The following is a 20,844-nucleotide window of genomic DNA, read 5'->3' as shown; positions in this document are numbered from 1 at the left end:
ATTGAAGGACAATTTTCTTAAACAAGGCCTAGCAGATCTAATGGTTTTACCTGCAAAGCTCTCAATGACAAAGTCACCATCATCATCTTTCTGGCCATCTGAACTCTCATCAGTGGTGTCGTTAAGTGGAATTGAGATGTCACTCTCTTCTGAGCTACTGTAGACAATCACTTTCTTTTGGTGACCAGCGTATACAGCCATGCCACTGGCACAACTCTCAGAAATGTACTTTGCACTAGTTGCTCCGTGCTTGTGGAACCAACTGCCACCTGACAAATGTGATTCCCCTACATTTCTGCCTTTAAATCAAGGCTCTATTGTCACTATCAATATCAATTATCCCCTATTGCCTCGTTTCCACAGAGTAGAGCGGGTCGGGTCAGAGCGGGACAGCTCGCTTTTAAGAATCTCGGTGGTGTTTCCACCACCGACCCTACCCTTACTGGTAGGGCGGGTTTAGGCTGGACTGCGATAGCCGCCACCAGAATATGGGTCAAACTATCGGGCTGTGGAACAACTGTGGTCAAGCCAGCGGTCTCTCGTTTTTACTTTGCTAAAGCGGCCACTTTTATATTTATTTCCCCTGTGTTGTGAGCGTATTACGCCGGTACATGTATGCACAGTGACGGCTTGGTGCAAGCAGACAGAGACAGTTAGCGAACAGCTACAGGCTAACTATGGGGACATCATAGCAGCGGGACACAGTGTAGCCTTTATAAGTCTGTAAGTGTAGCCCACTGATTCCACAGCACACAATAGACAGAGTGGTGTGCCGACATTTTTCGCTAAACACAAAACTCTCTTCACTCTTGCCGAGGTGAATACACACAGCGATTTAATGCGGAAATTATTCTTTCTACTTGCTTGGAAATTTTTCATCATTTTAGAAATGATTAATTGAAGCATAATAGCACAGGCCTTTGTCAGATGATAATGTATTACGTTGCTTTGTTTTCTTCTTCTTCAGATAGATCCCCCTTTTCACCATTCATTTGTTTGCATCACTGAGAAAAAAAAATTATTTGCAAATATTCATATACTGTACATGAAATATTTTATTTCAATACACACACAACTGCTTGGGCCATATTGGGGTTGAGTTTGTCAGCTGTGCATTAAGCCTACTCCATGCAGCATACATTGGGCCTCATCTATCAAACTTGCGACGACACTGGTGCAGATCCTGGTGCAGGAGCAAGAACATCCCTGCGTTCCGAATCGCATACTTTCTACTATATAGTATGTAGAAAAAAGATTTAGGATGTCCCGATTCTTGTGGCCAGATTTAGGATGGTTAGAAGTACCCGGATGTCCTACTTCATCCGGCAAAGATTGTTAGTGTTGAAAACTGCATCCTAATTTGGGTGATTCTGACCCACAATCCAGTGCGCACGTGAAGTGACGTCACATCGACGAAGCCTCCATATGAAAACAAACGGGGATGCGACGGATATAAAAGCAAGAGGCAAGATCAAGGCGCAATGTTATGATGAAAAACAAGAGTAAAAGTATGTCCCAATAGTATGCCTACTGCATCCTAACTAGATTATTTTTATCGTCGGATGTAGTATGTAGAATAGAAAAAAGAAAGAGTATGCGATTCGGAACGCAGGGCCGTTCATAGACCGGAATAACAGGGATGCCTTCTTAAGACTTACCCATTCAATGTACAGTACAGAATATAATATAAGAAATTCTTCTCAGGAGGAGGGATTTTCCCATACTGCTTCTGCAGTGACTGCCCTAGATTCCAGCAAACAATTGTCTTGATGCAACGCAGCTATTAATAGAGCTGTATTATCAAGAGAGAGGGAGTGAGAAGGGAGGGAGGAAAGGAGAGGCAGACAGGAGGAGAAAGTGGCCTGGAGAAATATAAAGCTTGCCTTGTTTTTCTTTTGTTTCCTTTTCTTCTGCTGAATGGTCAACTCTCTTCTTCTTTCCATCAGACACTATTAGTTTGGTCATTGCATACATCGTCCTGCCGGCCCCAAAATACTCCCATAATGTTGATTCATGTGCTCCTGAAAGAAGGCTCCAACAAAGGAAATATAACTTTTTTCAAACTATCGAGCAGATTTCTTTTTTATTTAAATTCTTTATTTAGCTGACGCTTTTAATCAAAGCAACTTCCATTAAGTGCATTCAACCATGAAGGTACAAACTCAGAACAACAAGAATCACGTTATTACTATAGCTTCAAATAAACCAAACTACAAAGTGCCACACGTAAGTGCTACATGGAGATGTAATAAGTGCAATTTTTTTTGTCAAAGTGCAGTCTGAAGAGATGTGTTTTAAGGCTGCGGAGGAAGATGTGTAAACTATCAGCTGATCTGATGTTAATGGGGAGCTTGTTCCACCATTTTGGAGCCAAGACAGCAAACAGTCGTGATGGAAGAATGTTAGGCTGGGCCTGATCCATTCACAGCACAGTACCTTGAATTGAGTTGAGTGGCCTGTCTTGAAACCAGACTGGTGGGGATCAAGAATGTTGTGCTTGTGTAGAAAGGAAGAGAGTTGATTAAAAATACCATGTTGAAGTGTTTTGGAGAGAAATGGAAGAAGAGGGTTGAGTCACCCTTAAATCTTCTCACCTTTTTGGTCACATACTCACCTTTACTTTGGTTTGAACATTCAATATATTGAGCAAATAACCTGTAGTACACTGTCCAGGTAAATATACAATGGGCAATATTTGAGCACTTATCCAATACAGAACATCAGAACATGTGGAGACACATTAAAACAAGATTCCAGTTGTCTAGAAGTGTGTTGAGTGAGTAAGACGTTTCCCTCTAAATGTGTCAACAACAACACAGTGCTATTTCTGGATGTCTTTTCCTTCCCTGTCTCCCCCTTTCTCCTGGGCCACACATCCTTGGTTTAGACTAGAGGAGAGTATAGAGAAGTTGTCTCACATCACTCTACTCAAAGCTCTTCACTTTGCCTCTCTCTCTCCATCTCTTTTTGTGACTGCCAGGATTCTGCTCATCTGTCTTCTTCTCTTTGTCTTTGTGTCACTGCCCACCTTCACATGCACAGTAAAGGCGCTTTCCCACCGCACATGTAGCTCTACTCGACTCAACTTGACTCAGCTCAACTCGTACATCCCGCACGCATCCGTCGCTATCATTTCTGTCCCAGCTGGCTAACTAGGCTATATAGCTGCTAGCTGCCCTACATGTCTCCTCTTGTGTCGTGTACACAGTATGTTTTAAGTAACATCCCTAACAACCAACACCACGGGGTGAGCTTAGTGAATATATGGACATTTCATTATGTTTTTTTCAGATCTGTGATGCAAATCAAATGAATGAGAGCCAGAGAAGGCTGCACGCGGCGAGACAAAATACACTTGAAAGTGCCGTAGAGTTTGGGAGAATATACAACAGAATGAAGCCGGAAGTCTCTGGCCAATCAGTAGCCGGCAGTCTGCCGACGTCACCTTTTTGCGGTGGTCAGAGTGAGCCATAGTCCCATGAAGACAGCTGGAAAAAGCTATAGTTTGTGACGCATGCCCTGGTTTATGGCTGTTAAACAAGCGTATGAAAACCATTGTGTACAGTTCCTTAAAAGAAGCGGTGTCATTGACTACGTTTTCATGCACAGCATATTCTGATTAAGGTCCATACTATAACAATATTCCATATAAGGTGTTAACATGTTCAGCAGCTACGGGGATATTCCTCTTTACTTACGTCAATCAGCACATTCTGAATATTCTGTCTATAATTCTGTGGTAGAAGCGTCATGATGTCTGACATCAGCGCATTTTTTTCATGAGCAATTCCTGTCCCATCCAACACAAATGAACATTCTTTATGTCATTATCTTTGTATTGAACATTCTTTATGTCATTATCTTTGCATTGTTTTGTCAGCCAAAGATGACACAGCTTCTTTCAAGGAGCCTTGTTTCTAGTTTACACACTCTGGCTGTGTCTTGATTCAGGTATTGCAGCCTACGTAGGCTGCATTTGAAGACCGATTGCGTCATAGCGGCGCGCAAAGGCTGTCCCGTTTGCAAGGCTCCTTGCAAGGCTCCTCATATGCGGCCGAGAAATGCAGCCTTCGTTTCACGGTTTTGAAGGCTGCATCAGATGTATCCTTCGTGGCCCAACATATCCCAAGATTCATTGCGTTTTTTTCAGAGATGGCATAAAATAAAATAAAAAATAACAAAACAGCAACGTGTTGCTCCATCTTCTTAACTTTTATCTTCCTTTCTTTTTTTCTTGTACTTTTTTTTCTTTTCGTCTGGTAGGCAACTTCTTTTTCTTTTTTCCTCCGTTGACAAGGCTGTCTCCGTTGTTACGTAAACCGGAAATGCTCGTAAACCGAGACCTGCGGAGACCGTCTCATTTAACAAGGCTCGTTGGCCTTAAAACCGGCCTTAAAATCGGCCTTCATAGGCTATAGCCTTCATAGACCGCGAGACTGCGTCCTACCAAGGCTGCAACCCCTGAATCAAGACACAGGCTGTATCCCATTACAGAGACCACGCACTTGGTAGGACGCAGTCTCGCGGTCTATGAAGGCTATAGCCTATGAAGGCCGATTTTAAGGCCGGTTTTAAGGCCAACGAGCCTTGTTAAATGGGACGGTCTCCGCAGGTCTCCGTTTCGCTCTGTTTACGAGCATTTCCGGTTTGCGTAACAAGCCGTTGCCTTGCGTGACGACTCGCCGCTCCTGTGCTGCCTAGCAACCCTGATTGCTGCCAACGGAAACAGCCCTGTCAACAGAGGAAAAAAGAAAAAGAAGTTGCCTACCAGACGAAAAGAAAAAAAAGTACAAGAAAAAAAGAAAGGAAGATAAAAGTTAAGAAGATGGAGCAACACGTTGCTGTTTTGTTATTTTTTATTTTATTTTATGCCATCTCTGAAAAAAACGCAATGAATCATGGGATATGTTGGGCTGCGAAGGATACATCTGATGCAGCCTTCAAAACCGTGAAATGAAGGCTGCATTTAGGTCCATGATATGAGGAGCCTTGCAAGGAGCCTTGCAAACGGGACAGCCTTTGCGCGCCGCTATGACGCAATCGGTCTTCAAATGCAGCCTACGTAGGGTGCAACCCCTGAATCAAGACACAGCCACAGCCTCTAGTTTAACAGCCATAAACCAGGTCATGGGTCACAAACTGTGACAATTGCCGAAAAATGCAGCAAAAACTCTGGTCTAAATATTTCTTCCGTGTATGTATGCCTCGGTAATGCGATTAAGATTGGAACAGTCTCCACATATCTTAATCTGATTAGCGCTTACTCTGAATATGAACTCTGATTAAGGTGAGCAAACTGTTGTTTACATGGTGATGTCTTACTGTGAATACAAGCTTAACCGGGTTAATATTGGAGTATTGTTGTGCATGTAAACGTAGCATATCCCCATGGTAGCTGCTGAACACCTTTATATGGAATATTGTCTTAACCGGAGTATGGACCTTATCAGAACATGCTGTGTATTTAAACATGGTCCCTCTCTCAAATCTCTGTTGCATGTGACGTTTCCACACGGTTTGTGCTTCTTGCCTTTGTGTGTGTCCTCTCTTTGACAGAGAGAGGGAGAGATGACCTTGTCTCCTCATGCTGTCATCGGCTATTACTTGAGCTGCTCTGCTCTCTATCTATCTCCCTCCTTCACATTACTGATTACTAACACTCCAGTGAAGCTCCTCTCACTGTGCTTTATCTGCCTACGTTGGGTTGAAGCTTTGCTTTCTCAAGCTCAACTTTAAAAAACATTGTTTATTGTTCATAATTTCATTTATTATGAAGTAGGAAAGGGGCAATTTGATTTTGAGAAATATTCGAAGGTCCATTTGTGTACACTGTAGGTCAAACTATCTAAATAATAAAAGTGTTAAAGATCTAACTATGCCGGCTAGCATAGCTGGTCTGGTTATTTTCTTTAGTGAGGGACCCTGGTATAAGCCGGTTAATGCCCTTCCAGCTGTCCATTCTCAGCAGTGGCTCATGCCTCCACGTGGTCCATTCATTCCAGATAATGGACACCTCTTGGGGCATTAACCCTTACATAGTTGAAGGGATGGCATGTTAGCAGTCTAAACTGAGTGACAGTTCAATGTGTTGATGTGTACGTTGTGAAATCATTTTGAATGCCATTTTGAGCACTGTGAGCAGCTTAATTGTCAGTTTGTATTGAGTGCTGAATGTAGGTAAACTAACTGGAATAGAGCAAGAGTTCAAAAGAAACTGTCTTTTCAAGCATACCACATTATAACTGTTAAAAGCATGAGTCTGGTTTAAATGTGTAGCAGTGGCCCATTCACCTTGAGTCTTATCGTGTGTGATGAGCTGCTGGCTCCCAACATTGCCTTCATCCATCTCTTCATCATCCCCCTTTTACTTTTGAAGTTTCACCTCCTTTTGCCTGAATGTTCTCTCATTGAATAATACTACCCTGCCATTCTCCCTGCTAGCAACTTGACTAGTCCCTGTGTGCTGTGTCTCTCTGTGACTCTCTGTGTTTAAGGTACGGCTCTTTGCCTACAGCAGTGCTACTTTCTTCTTCTCTGCTCACTCTGTGCCTTCACAAGACATGTCTCTCTTTTGCCTCGTTTCCACCGAGTAGAGCGGGTCGGGTCAGAGCGGCTTAGAGCGGGACAGCTCACTTTTAAGAATCTCGGTGGTGTTTCCACCGCCGACCCTACCCTTACTGGTAGGGCGGGGTTTAGGCTGGACTGCGATAGCCGCCGCCAGAATATGGGTCAAACTATCGGGCTGTGGTGAAACCAGCCGATTCTTTATTTATTCCCCCCGTGTTGTTGTGAGCGTAAACGCACAGAGACGGCTCGGTGCAACTGATAGAGACAGTGAGCGAACAGCGCTGGCTGCGGCAGCTACGTGACATCGTAGCAGTGGGACACAGTGTAGCCAACTGGTTCATTTAATGACGCAGAAAAACACCACACAATAAACAGTGCTGCGCTCACATTTTCGCCAAAACACAAGACTCTCTTCACTCTTGACGAGGTGACTACACACGGCGGAAATGATTCTTTCGACCAATAAACGGACGGCATGTGTAGCTCCGCCTTTTCGGCACCCTTTCAGGCGGCTGGTACCCATACGGAGGCGTACTGAAATTAGGAGCAGCTTAGAGCGGTTAGGTGCGCTTAAACCGTACCCTACCCAACTTTTGCCAAATGAAAAGCCAAACTACCCGGACCGAACCGCTCCGACCCGCTCTAGTCGGTGGAAACGAGGCATTTGCCTTGATCTCGCTCTCTTCTCTGTCTGTCTCTTTCTCAATTCAATTGACATAGGCTTTATAAAACGATAAAAAAAATATGTGTATATGTGTATATATATATATATATATGTGTTATTTGTGCGAGAATATGGGTACAGTATATTGTTAAGGATCAATAGAGCAGCAATAACAACAGATTGATACAAATTGGAAATGCTGCAAATCAAATGTTAAAAAAAGCAAACCCACTTGACTCAGAGAAGTAAATGAAAAGGCAGAGTGAGAGCTGTGAGATGACTAGTGCTGTGCTGCTGTGACATGCTTTGACATCATGTGTTTGCAGGCTCTGCAATAGCAAATACAAAATAATACAAAGTAAAGGGGCTGGCTGGTCAATCAGTGTTACTTACTGTATTTCATCCGAAAATACAGCTCTATGTCTACTAGGTCTTCCTCCACGCGTCCACACTCTCACTGCCACTCTTCTCCCTCCAACAACCTGTCTTCATTGGTCCATTTCCAAGAAAAAGTATTTATGAGCTTTCCCCTATTATACTGTACATGTTACTAACAAGTCTAAAACAAGACCAGTGTTTCCCCTAGAATTTTTTTTAGGCCCGGTGGTAAGAGCTGATAAAGAGTATGCGCGCCGTGTGCGTACCAAATTTCTTGAAGAAATTGACCAAAACGGACCCCATTTGGGATGAGCCTCTTTTGACAGCCCTGTTAAAAATGAGGGCATAGGGTTATACTTTCACATTCAGTATGTTTGTACATGTGATTTTTAGATCCTGCTGGGTGAGAATGGACCTTCTAGGGGGGTTTGGGGGCATCCCCCTGCAGAAGAAACCTTATCCTTTTAAAGTTAAATGCATCAATCTGGTGCACTTTGAGAGGCTAAATCTGTTTAATTCTGTGCTCTGTAAACAACTGTCATATGTCCTGCCTATAACTATTTCCTGTAATAATTTGGAGACACAAGCTATGCAAACTATTGAAGAAAAACACGTGGATTTCAATAAAAAACAATAAACACTAAGATCTAATATAGACAGGTCCTGTCTAGTAGGCCAACTCATTTCTGGAATAATCTGAATCACCTCACCTTGAAGCTAGCCTATTGAAAAATGGTCTTTATTTTTTTTAATGCAAATAGCCTTGTTGAAAATAAATGAATTAACATAGGCTACACATCATGATTAGCCTATCAACATGTGTGCTACATAAGGCAAATTCCCTATTCCGACCATTACAGTGTTTCCCCCAGGAAATGTCTTAGTCAAGGTGGTCACTGTCAAGCCGCACAGGAGGCGCGGCGCAAAGCGCCGCGGCGAAAATTTTGGGGGTATTTTGCTCAAAGATGCCAATGCGCCCTAAAGAAATGGTTCTGTTTATTTGAATGACACTGACCTTACAGTTGTGCAATTTTGTTTGCTATGTGCACATTTTGTGCAAACATGCAGACGGTACAAAATACAATTAAAGAAAAGTTCTACTGTTTTGGTGCAATACCATGCAGACACACTAAATACAAATAATGGACCATACACTTAACATGTGTATCAAAGTGCTTTTTAAAGTTCCTTTTTGGATGGGGGGCTGTTGTGAGATTATTGTGGACAATAGGCATACTGTGATGCGATTAATTCATATATGGTTATTATTAGCCTACTTGCTTGATTTCTTTTTAAATACAGAGGTTATTGGTTGTTTTGGAACATGTATTTCCAAATTTAAAACATAAAAATAAAGCAGCATTTAAAATTCAGAAAAATAAATCTTGTATGGCTACACAAGCATGCTGTTTGAAAAATAATTCAATTATTGAAATAATACAAAGTGTTTTCCCCTTAAAATGACTAAAGGCATTTCAAAGACAGTTACAGTGTGCACTTCTGTAAACTTACTGAAAGGTGCCTGGGCCATCACTCTCATGCATGTATCAGACTTTTCTCTGCGCTGTATGAGCCGATAAGTTGTGTTGCCACGGTGATGTGGAGTTTTAAACTAGTCTAGCTTTGCAGAGCACTTCTTTCTGTTCAGCTAAATATCCCCATAGAACCGCACTGCGTTTATTATCGCCACAGGTTAAATGTCGGTTTGCTGCTGCTCGTTTCCCGCGTACATGCCGTAGTCGCGCGCAGCGCGGGACGGTCGCGCGCGCAGAGCCCCCGACACAGAGCAGCTGATAGTCTGAGCAGAGAGAAACGCTTGGAGACATATGTGCACATTTATTTACCGCAAATCACGGCCTTTCGCGCATTTCTGACCATGAAAAATCACACATCGCGCTTGCTAGTACATTAATTGTGCAGCACTAAAAATAAAAAAATAAAGATTTAATTTTTTTTTTTTTTTTGGTCGGTCAGTAGTCAAGGCGGGGGGCCGGTTTTGCTAAGGCGGCCGCCTTAACTATAAAGCGCTGGGGGAAACACTGCGATTATATTTCATCTAGCCTATTTCTCAACTTTAAAACATAAAAATAAAGTAGGCTAGGCCTAGCATTGAAAATACAAAAAAATAAAGCTTGTAGGCCTACTATGGTCTGCTGTTTTCAAGATAACTTAACAGTTAAAACAATGAATTAATTAATATGTCCCCTGAAAATAAATGAATGCTTTTCTGAGAAGAATGCCAAAGGCAGTAGCAGTGTGGCACTTCTGTAAACTTACTGAAACGTGTGCATGGCGTTTTTTCAGCGCTGTCTCTGCTGTCGATACAGATTGGTTGTGTTGCCACGGCGACATAGCGATTTTAACTTTCTAAGTTTTGCTCAGCACTTTTTCCTGTTCAACGTCCCTGTTACTGAGTCCATAATATCACCATAGAGCAGGCGCTGGTTTTATTTTCGCCACTAGTTCAACGTTTGCTTGCTAGTCATGCTCCTGCTCATTGACTTCCGTGTCAAAAAGTGCGCACCGAATGCACACGCGCATGGCGCCGCGCGCAGAACACATACAGACACACACACGCAGACACACAGATCAGATGATGGGATGATCAAACGAGAGGTTGTAAAGACAGGCGCACACGAGGGGTAGACCGACAGTGCCGCGCAGACGCTCGCAAATGATTATTACTGAATCAATGAAAAATTGAATTAACAAAAAAATATATAAATATTTTTTTAAGTCAGGCTGCTGTTGGCCTGGCGGGGGGTCCCGTTGGCCTGCATAATGGTAGGGGAAACACTGAAGACAGCGTCTTAAGGCGCTTTTCCACCGCAAATGTAGCTCGACTCGACTCAACTCGACTCGACTCAACTTGGTTTGGTAGCAGCACGGGTCGTTTTCCACCGCAAATAGTACCTGCTGAACGTGGGCGGGGTCGTCGTAAGGGGCTGAAAGCCTACTCCGGAGCAAAGTAGCAGAGCAGAAATTGCGAGCAGTTGTTGCACTATTAACTGAACCAACCGCCAAACACACGGATGAAAAATGTTTAAGAAATACCCCCCTTGTATCTGTTTGCTAAAAGAAGTAGAAGAATATTGCTACGGGCCATTAAAAGGGATGGTTGTTGTCCCGATGTGTGACTCTGCCACACAGTCAGCTGTAGGGATGCGTCACGTACATCCCTATGCACGTAAACACGGGCATGATAAAGTTGACTGTTTAGTGCTTGTTTCAGGATACGTGTTTTCAAATGCAAGCCGTGTCTCAGCCTGAATATTTTATTGAGGTAATCAGTTCAGTCCGAGGCTTGTAATGTAATCGCTCGCTATCATGTCTGTCCCAGCTGGCTACTATTAGCCTAGCTGCTAGCTGCCCTACATGTCTCCTCTCGTATGATAAGTAACTTCCCCAACAACCAACACTGGGTGAGCTTAGCGAATATATGGAAAATAAATTCAGATCTGTGATGCAAATCAAATGAAAGAGAGCCAGAGAAGGCTGCACGCGGCGTAAATACACTCAAAAGTCTCAGAGAGTTGGGGAGAATAAACAACAGAATGAAGCCGGTAGTCTCTGGCCACTGATTGGCCAGACAATAGTCTCTGGCCAATCAGTGGCCGGCCGTCTGCCGACGTCACCTTTTAGCATCGGCTCAGCTCGCTTGGAACCTAGAGCGAGGCGATACCAAAAAAGCAGCCGCTACGTGGTACCAGGTACCATGAAATTGCGGTGGAAAAGCCAAAAATGCGAGTCGAGTCGAGTCGAGCTGATACCATGCGGTGGAAAAGCGCCATTAGTGTTTCAGTTTAAATTGCTGTCCACAGTGTTTGAAATGCACTAGGCTAAAATCTATTCTGTTTTAAATGTGTGGTCCACAGTTTTGACAGCAGTGTGTTAGCATTTGAACAAAGTGCTGAAAACCGACAGTGTTGTGCAGGCTGTGGTTAAGCCATGAGATAGGTGTGTAGAGTTTTGAAAATGGTGTTTAAGCAATGAAAAACGAGCTAGAGTTTGGTCCACATGAACTGCTGCTGTGCATAGTTTTGTTAGAGTTTTGCACATGTCGCTCCAGTTGTGCCCACTGTGGTTTAGTGATCGAAATGAACTGTAAAAGGATTGTGGCCGTGCTGTTGCTTAAAGGAAAGAGTGGTTTGCACCTCAACCTCCCTCGCAAATAAAAAAAGCACTGTCAATTCACGTCGACTAGCAAAACAATGAGTGGTTCACCTCCCTAGTTTAAACGTTGGGTTTATTACGTGCATCCCTTTTGGTTACTACAGTAACCCATGCAGTTTGGTCCAGACAGCAGTGTTGGCTCAACACAACACATTGGATGTGATCACTTGCAAATGATAGTGTGGACAGTCAGTGATCTAATCAGATGTGAGAAAGGAATGGATTTGCCTGCTGTATAAACAAGGCCTTACAGTGACTGGTGTCCCAACAGATGGCTGTCCACAGCACACTCAGGGTTTCCCCCAGTATATGCCAGCCATGGCGGCCCAACATGTCTAAATTGACCCCCCGCCATGTCAAGCATCGATGATTATTTATTTTAATTTTTCCGGACGACCACAGACATGCAACGCGTATGATCAGATAGCTAGTAGTAAACTGCTAATGCAAACTGAACATGTCCTACAACTTCAGCTTCCTAACTTTTTTTTTTCATGTATCTTATATGTCATTTTGTATTGTATCTTGCACAGCACTTTGGTCAACTGATGTTGTTTTTAAATGCGCTGTAGAAATAATATTGACTTTGACTTTGACTTACAAACATTGAACTGGCCTAATGTGAGAACTTTTATTTTGAAACAGACAGGAAGAGCCCCACAGCGCATTCTGCTCAGTCATAGCAACACATCTGCAGTGTGTTGTACTCGGTGAAAGAATAGTAGAACAAGAGCTGCATTCCAATAGTAGTTGCACTTCCCCTCGTTCATTTACCCTCAGCCCTTGGTATGACGTAACAGCATACGTTGCACGGAGGGAACTTGGAGAGCGGAGGGAGACTGGGCGGGGGAGGAGCGGAGGATTTAAATGGAACCCACTTGCCCACTTGCCCTTGTAGTCGCAATGGACCGTCAGTTACATAGGTAAATCTGAATGCAAATAATACAGAATTATTACATTCTGCTAAGGTAGCCTATGTTGCAGAAAGCCATTTCCATAGCATAATAATTTTGACACAGTAACTCAGATTATCAAGATATTGTTACTTACACATGTAAATTGTTTGCTCCGACGTATTTTCTTATTTCTGTTAGTTTCAACCAAAAACATTTGTTTTAAATAGTCCTCTAATTGGCAGCCATCGGTGTTATAGCAGCAATGTGTAAACTGCAATACATTCACTGGATTGTTCCTATGGAAATAGGATAGCCTAATTGAGGCGTTTTGGAATATATTTATATATATATATTTGTCCTGTGGGTGGCCGCGATGTCCCTAAAAGCATACAGTCTACCGGAAAATAAAAGGAGAAGAAGAAGAAGACGAACTGCAATGCACTGTGGGTGAGGGTCTATATCACGAAGTTCACTTCAGTTTCCAGACAATTGGAACGACACTTAAGATGGCGGCGGGGATTCCCCCGAGGGCAAGTGCCTAGGGAAAGTGAACGAGGGCATGTTGAACGGGTATTGGAACGCAGGGAAGGTTTTAAGTTTGCAATACTTGTCCCCGTCATAATAAAAGCTTGGACCACAGTTGTTCCACAGCCCGATAGTTTGACCCATATTCTGGTGGCGGCTATCGCAGTCCAGCCTAAACCCCGCCCTACCAGTAAGGGTAGGGTCATAAACCCCGCCCTACCAGTAAGGGTAGGGTCGGCGGTGGAAACACCCCCGAGATTCTTAAAAAGCGAGCTGTCCCGCTCTGAGCCGAGCCGGTCCGACCCGACCCGCTCTGCTCTACTCGGTGGAAACGAGGCATTATTCTATTAAAGGTGCTGACTGCAGCAGTCCAACACAGGCTTTCCTCACCACATTCCAGACTGATAGTAGTTCACATTACAACAAGGCTGGTGTGTGGTGACACTGAGTGTGACGTAACATTTCCTCCAGAAGGAGTAGCAGGCTTTCTGTTGCTGTAAATAGTGGTGTGACGGCTTGGCTTTAAATACCTCCACTAGTTGTAGTGATGTGTGTGCTCTTTGTTCCATAGGGCTGGCAGGTTAGAATTTTAAAGGGGATACAATAGTCTTTTCAGCCTGGCTACTCTACATGTTTTCTGTGCAGTCAAGCTCAATCACATTACAGTTTTTGGAGAACAGGAGTGTGTGTGTGTGTGTGTGTGTTTGTGTGTGTGTGTGTGTGTTTTGTGTGCGTGTGTGTGTGTTTATGTACATGGCTAAGGCTGAGAGTGAGATGGAGGGAAAATGAGGGTAATGTAGCTGCTAGAAAACCTTATTGGGCTTGTTGGACTAAAAACAACAACTTGACTGCTGCAGAATGAAAGGAACGGTTGTTGCCCAATTCAAGAGCGTTGACCCCTCAAATCCAGGTCACTCAATACATTCTAAAAGAACACGCACAATACTACATTATCCTCGTCTTCATTTCTTCTCTCCCATTATTCTAATGCTAACAGGAATAGCCACGACACGATCTCTGTTCTGCTCTCCCCTGTATTCTATACTCTTTATTGCTTTGCATTTTTTCAAGCTTTCTATTTAATAGGGAGATTTAGCTTCTCTCTCTACATTGGGCGTCTGCTTTCATGCCTTGTGCTGATTGGCTCATTGGCTCTGCTGCAGCCAGCCAGAAAGCTAGTGATGGGCAGATTACACATCACTGCACCGCTTTATACACACTCATATTTATTCATACAATCATATCATGTACATAAACATGCAAAAACAATCATGAGACACTTGAATATACACACACATCCGTGTGCACACAGTCACATATTAATACTTACGTTGGTGGAGCACCCACAGTGGGGTTGCCGCGGTACCCGCCTGTGTTACCTGGTGTTTAGGCACACAGCGATGACATAACTTTGCGTATTTCAATTATTTTGAAACAGTGTACGAGGACTTCCAGTCTAATGTCCACTGTCCCTCTGTGTCTCTGGCCTGGGATCAGCTAATGTTCTTCACTGCACATTCAGAGACCTGAAACAGACAGTTGGCTGCGACTCAGCTCTATATCTCAAGGAGCACCGACACACTACAGCTTCAAACCTCCCTTCACCTAGTGTACATGTTAGCCTGGCGGTAAACATGAATTAGTCATTTGATATTATTAATCATTTGTATTGAATAGAGGATGCTAGGAGCACACTTGCTGGCTGGGTGTTTGGCCTTGTATTCAGACTGAATGAAGTGTTCATTCCTGTGTTTCAAATGTTGCTTCTTAGTACAAATCCTTTACTCTTCCAAAATATGTACATGTAAAGTATTTAACATGTGTATAGAAATGCCCCCAGTAGCTTTGAATGGTAGTGATGCTAATGACAGTCTGATAAGAAGAGAGTGACGTGCATTCTGTAGTGAAAGTGAGAACTGATAACACACTGGTGTTTACCATCTGCCCCCCTTTGTTCTCTCTGTCTCTTCCTTTGGCTCTGCTCAATGGATGATAAAAGCCTACAGATACAGAGCTGTGTGTGTGTGTGTGTGTGTGTGTGTGTGTGTGTGTGTGTGTCTCCATGGCCAATGTTCACTGCTTCTTGTTACTATAGCAACAGACTCACCAGATACTGAGTTTTCCCATTCCTATCATGTACTGTATGGTATGTGTGTGTTTTTCTGGATTGAAAAACTGTGTGTGTGTGTGTGTGTGTGTGTGTGTGTGTGTGGATGTGGACGGACTATACCATCACCCGCGCTATACTCATATGGGGTTATTGCTCATAGTGATCAGTACATGCACGGGGCGACCGTGGCTCAGTTGGTAGAGCGGGTCGGCCGATGTTCAAAGGGTTGGAGGTTCGATCCCCGCCCTGCCACCTGTGTCATGGTTGTTGTGTCCTTGGGCAAGACACTTCACCCACCTTGCCTCGTGTGAATGTCGATAGTTAGCCTGCTATCGGTGTATGAATGTGTGTGTGAATGGTAACGTGGGAAAGGAAAACAGGTCTCCCTTGCAAAAGAGTCTTCGGACTCAATGGGATTTACCTGTATAAATAAAGGTTAAAAAAAAAAAGAAAAAAAAAAAGGGTGCACTCACACCAGGCCATCTGTACTGTGCCCAAGTACGTTTGCCCCCTAAAGTCTAGATGGTTTGACCTGTGTGAGTGCCCCATCTATACTCATGCACGGTACACTTCCTCGACCCTGGCCATGTTTATGAGAGGTGTGCTTATAATGCTGAAGCAGTAACGTCACTTAGATAGTGCGTTGAGCCAACATTAAGGGTTTCTCTTTATTTATTGATTGGCCAACAGAAAACAGCTTTATTCCATGGTGGAGAGTGATGTGTGTGTAAAAGTGACGTTAGTGTGGAGCTCAGCTGTGTGTCATAACACACGGCTGAGAGCCTCCTACAGACAGAGTAAGTCTTTACTGTGTCTGCACACACACACACACACACACACACACACACACACACACACACACACACACACACACACACACACACACACACACACACACACACACACACACACACACACACACACACACACACACACACACACACAAACTCTCTTAAGGAATTTATTATAAACAAGGCATTACACACCGTCAAATTAACGTTGCTATTTTTTAATACAGTAATACCATAATACTCCCAACCCTATAGCTTAGACTACTGCAGTAACCCACACATGCACACACACACACACGCTTGCACACACACACGCTTGCACACACACACACACACACACACACGCACACGCACATTCCTGTTCTCCAAAAACTGTAATGTGATTGAGCTTGACTGCACAGAAAACATGTAGAGTAGCCAGGCTGAGAAGACTATTTTATCCACACACACATTATGGGTGGGGGGATTGTTCTGGCTGGGACTCATCACTCAGTTGACTGCAGCAGTGCATTGTGGGATATGGGGAGGGTGGGAGGCTGTATGAGGAGAGATGCACTCGTTGATCCCTCTCTGTGCCTATGGAGGGAGAGTGGGGGAGGGGAGGAGTTCCATATGAAGGCATAAGGGAAGATCACACAGAGGACAGCAACACGCTAATGGACAGACTATGGATGCAATGATTAGAGATGTATAAAAACCATGGTGTCACCATTATAATGCATTGATGTATCTCACAATCTGGATCCAATAAAATTAGCATTTTTATTAGAAGTTTAATTGTATTTTATGCCACCAACATTTTTATTTTATAGAAGATTAACTTTATTGATCAGCTATGGGAAAAGCGGAGGAAGATGAGACACCAGACCCAACAATACAGAGGAGCTGAAGGCCACTATCAAAGCAACCTGGGCTTCTATAACATCTCAGCAGTGCCACATACTGATCCTCACCAAAACATGCAGCATTAATGCAATATGTCATGCAAAATAAGATCCTAGACCAAGTATTGAGTCTATATACCTTTCAGAAGGTCGACATTTCTGTATTATAAATCCTTTTTTTTATTATTATGTAATATTCTAATATTTTGACACTGAATCAGTTCACTCAAGGATGTATGATGTATTTGTGTCTATTGTTCTACTCTCTGTACTGTGCAGCACTTTGGTCATAAATGTGCAATGTACATAAAGTTGACTTGACTTAAAAGGGGGATTTGAACCTACACTGCGTTACATTTAGAGCACTTTAAGTTGTGATGTTGTTGACGTTGTGCTTCTGTCTTGTGTGCAGGTGTATGTGGAGTTTGACGACCAGGAGTGGGAGAAGAGAGAGTGGGTGAAGGTGTATGAGGACTTCCAGCTCTTTCTCCTGGAGCACCAGCTGGTCTGGGCCAAGAAGAAGGAGCTGCTGCAGGGACCCAGGGCCAGACACATACAGTGGCCTGCACTGGTAAGACCTTTCTTTTTCTATTTATAGGCAGGACCTCAGAATAGAAACGCTCAGCATGAGCACACAGCCTAGGCCTATGTGTTGGCCTATAGCCACCTAGGGTGGTAGGATGGCCTAGAGCAGTGGTGTCAAACATACGGCCCACGATGATTTAATCCGGCCAGAGACTTGTGGAGCACACATTTCTGAGCATTTAAAAAATGAATGTGTGTGAAAGGGCTGAATGTGACTGAAGTGTAAAGCGCCTTACAGCTGATTGTTCCAAACGAGGAGCTAGAAGGAAAGCTGTATGTATGTGGTCTAACAGCTTAGTTTGTCAGAGTCCCTCTAGCAGCAGTAGGCTTTTTTTGATTTTGATTTGATTTATTAGGATCCCCATTAGCAACACACCGGAGTGAGAGCTAGTCTTCCTGGGGTCCCAAACATACAATATAGACAACAGACAATCACTTGTTTGACATTATGTCAAACCGAAATAGACAAATAATAACAACAATATTACACAACACTGTGATTTAAAAACATCGTAATTACAAATATAACAAAAGAAAATAAAGATAAGAAATCTACAAAAGGAAATGAAACATTTAAAATGTATACATTACATATGGACCAGATGTTTTTTTGCAGACTTTTTAAAGTTGTATTTGCTATTAATGCTAAAAGTAATGTTTTTTGGCAGTTCATTCCATAATGAAATTGATCTGTAAATTATAGTATTTTTAAGTACATTGGACCTTGGTCTAGGTAAAGCTAGATGTCCATTACTTGCATGTACAGGCAGGCTCACAGATAGTTAAGGAGGAAGTTACTTTAAAAGAAATCAAATAAATATAGGAAGACTGCCGTTTGGTGTAGCCTATATGTATTTGTGTATGGAGATGTTGCTCACCCCGGTCCCCAGCTAATACTATGTTGACCCAGCTGGACATTGTATGCATTGCACTAGTAGAAAACACTGTCTGTAGTGTTGCTTCCAGGGCTGACACACTGCTCTCACTCTGGGGCTGTGTTAGGACAGCCATACTAACGTCCTCCCTCCTATACTCAATACCCCTTCTTAATTTGACTCGACGTCATTGAAAATGAGGGTCACCCCTCAATTGGTCTCTCGAGGATAAATAAAAGTTAAATGAAAAAATGAAAAATAAACTGAATTGAGTATCGTGATGAGTATCATGAAAAAATGTATACCGGTATTCAGTGTTGTGCCTGAAAGCGTTCAATGAACGATCGTTCATGAACTCGTTCATATTGGGGGCGAACGTGAACTGAACGTATGTATTTCTGCCTCATGAACGTTATTGCGAACGTGTTCATTCTGGCGTTTGTGAACGGCGCTCTTACAGTCGTTCAATCGTTCATAAAGTGCCAGATTTCCATAGAAAACCCCGCTAAAAGACAGCGTAAACAGCCCTTAATATGTAGCTGAAAAACACCCAATCTGGCAACACATGCCACCACAGCGTCGCACCGCCGCTGTGTCATCAAAATGCGAAACACCGCGGGAAAGAAACAAAAACAAATGAATGCAGCAGCACTTACTCAGACCATGGACCTAGCCTCAGGCTCTACCTCTTCTTCGTATGACTGTTACCTACCTCAGATTGTGTTTGTGTTAATAAGTATGTCAACACATCTTCTGGACTTTGTTGTTAACAGTGTACTGAAGTTTAGAATGGATGGTTTTACTATTTTAAGTTGTAATTTGTTTGTAGAACCTGCTGGTATATTTTTCAGTATTGCTTTCTTTGAATGAAATTTCATGTGAATTGTTTCCAGGTTTGGAAAATTATAAAAATGGAAAAAACATTTGCACCTTAACCGTTTTAGTTTGAATAATAACAGCAACTTTTTCCTCATGTTTTTGAGAATACTGTAGGGGTAAAAGCTGCAGCTGGCTTCTAGTGTGGACTGAATGTTATTGAAATAATTTCTGTCTGTGGTTCTATATGGTATGTGGCAATTATTTATAAAAATAATAGCCTGCAGCAACATATTTAAAAAAAAAGAACTATGAACTAGTTCATTTTTGAACTGTGAACTTAGTTCAGAATTTCGAATTATGAACTATGAACTGAACTAGTTCATTTTAAAGGGTGTGAACTGAACTTTGAACTAGTTCACGTAGAAAAAGAACTTTCCCAACACTGCCGGTATTATTGCGGACGGTATGATATGGCATAGCCCTAACACACACACACACACACACACACACACACACACACACACACACACACACACACACACACACACACACACACACACACACACACACACACACACACACACTCCCCTGCCTGTGTGAAAAATGCCTTAGACAAGCGTCCTCATCAGTGCTCTTAAGCTGTTATTATCAATAACCTTTATTTTCACTGGAAAGACACTGAGGTTTCCCTCATTTACAGTGACGACAAGCATACACAATAAACACAATTACAATATTATAGTCTATATAATGAGCAGAGTCAACAGAAATAAAATAAATAAAATAAAATAAAATAAATAATATATATATATATATTAATTTAAATAAAATGCAGTGTGGTTGTCTTTTGCAGTGAACTCTTCTCTATTTTCAGTCTGTTGGAGCTAAAGGTGCTTATGTCTGTCCCTAACTTGGTTTATAAATGTTTAACGTTGATGGCATTTAGTTTTGTACTGTGTGTTCATATTTTTAAGTGTGTGTGTGTATTTGCCAAAAAGTGTGTGCATGGAAATTGATCTCCTTTTTTAAAGTGATGTAATAGGATAGTGCACAGTGCCATCTGCCACATGCATGGGAGATAAGAGTTCACAGACCTAAGACACTCCTTTTTTTCCCTGCTTGTTATTTGCCATAACACTGCCCCTCTGCTGCTATTGTCATAGCAGCAACAACACAATCTAGTACAGACACACACACAACAGGGTGTAGGATTGGCACTGTGCGGCTGCCCTTTGTAGTCTATGCTAACTCAATCCTAATATAGTCATTTGCTTCATATGATCCATTTCATAACAGAAATGTGGTTGAGCTGTAGAAATGTTTTCATTCAATCTACAGTAGTTCAGATCATTTACCCCGGTGTAACTTTCTAGTTGGCTGAGACTCATTTCCCTATAGTCACCCTGGGACCAGACAATGGGCTCAACCATAGAAAAAAAAGTGATTTCTCCAAGAGGGATGAATAAAACGTCTGAATGAAAACATTTTAGAATAAAAAAACAGAATACTTTTCTTGTTTTGATGATGTCTTGGACAAAAATAGCTCTTTAGGAATACATTATTGGAAAGTGTGAAAC

At 42.6% G+C, this 20,844-nt stretch overlaps 1 protein-coding gene across 1 annotated transcript in view; it reads left to right on the top strand.

Moving 5' to 3' along the window:
* Window positions 1–20,844, top strand: part of jmjd1cb (jumonji domain containing 1Cb) — a gene marked incomplete at its 5' end in the record, with an annotated part of 158,126 nt that overhangs the window by 50,487 nt on the left and 86,795 nt on the right. The window contains one exon of the mRNA XM_080049193.1: window positions 17,401–17,559. Within this exon, the coding sequence (XP_079905319.1) occupies window positions 17,401–17,559 (159 nt within the window). The remainder of the gene's footprint in view (window positions 1–17,400; window positions 17,560–20,844) is intronic.

This window comes from Ammodytes marinus (assembly GCF_949987685.1).
Source record: "Ammodytes marinus genome assembly, chromosome: 20".
Taxonomy (NCBI): Eukaryota; Metazoa; Chordata; class Actinopteri; order Uranoscopiformes; family Ammodytidae; genus Ammodytes; species Ammodytes marinus.
The sequence above is the reverse complement of the archived record's forward strand: the minus strand, read 5'-3'. Positions and strand labels throughout refer to the sequence as shown.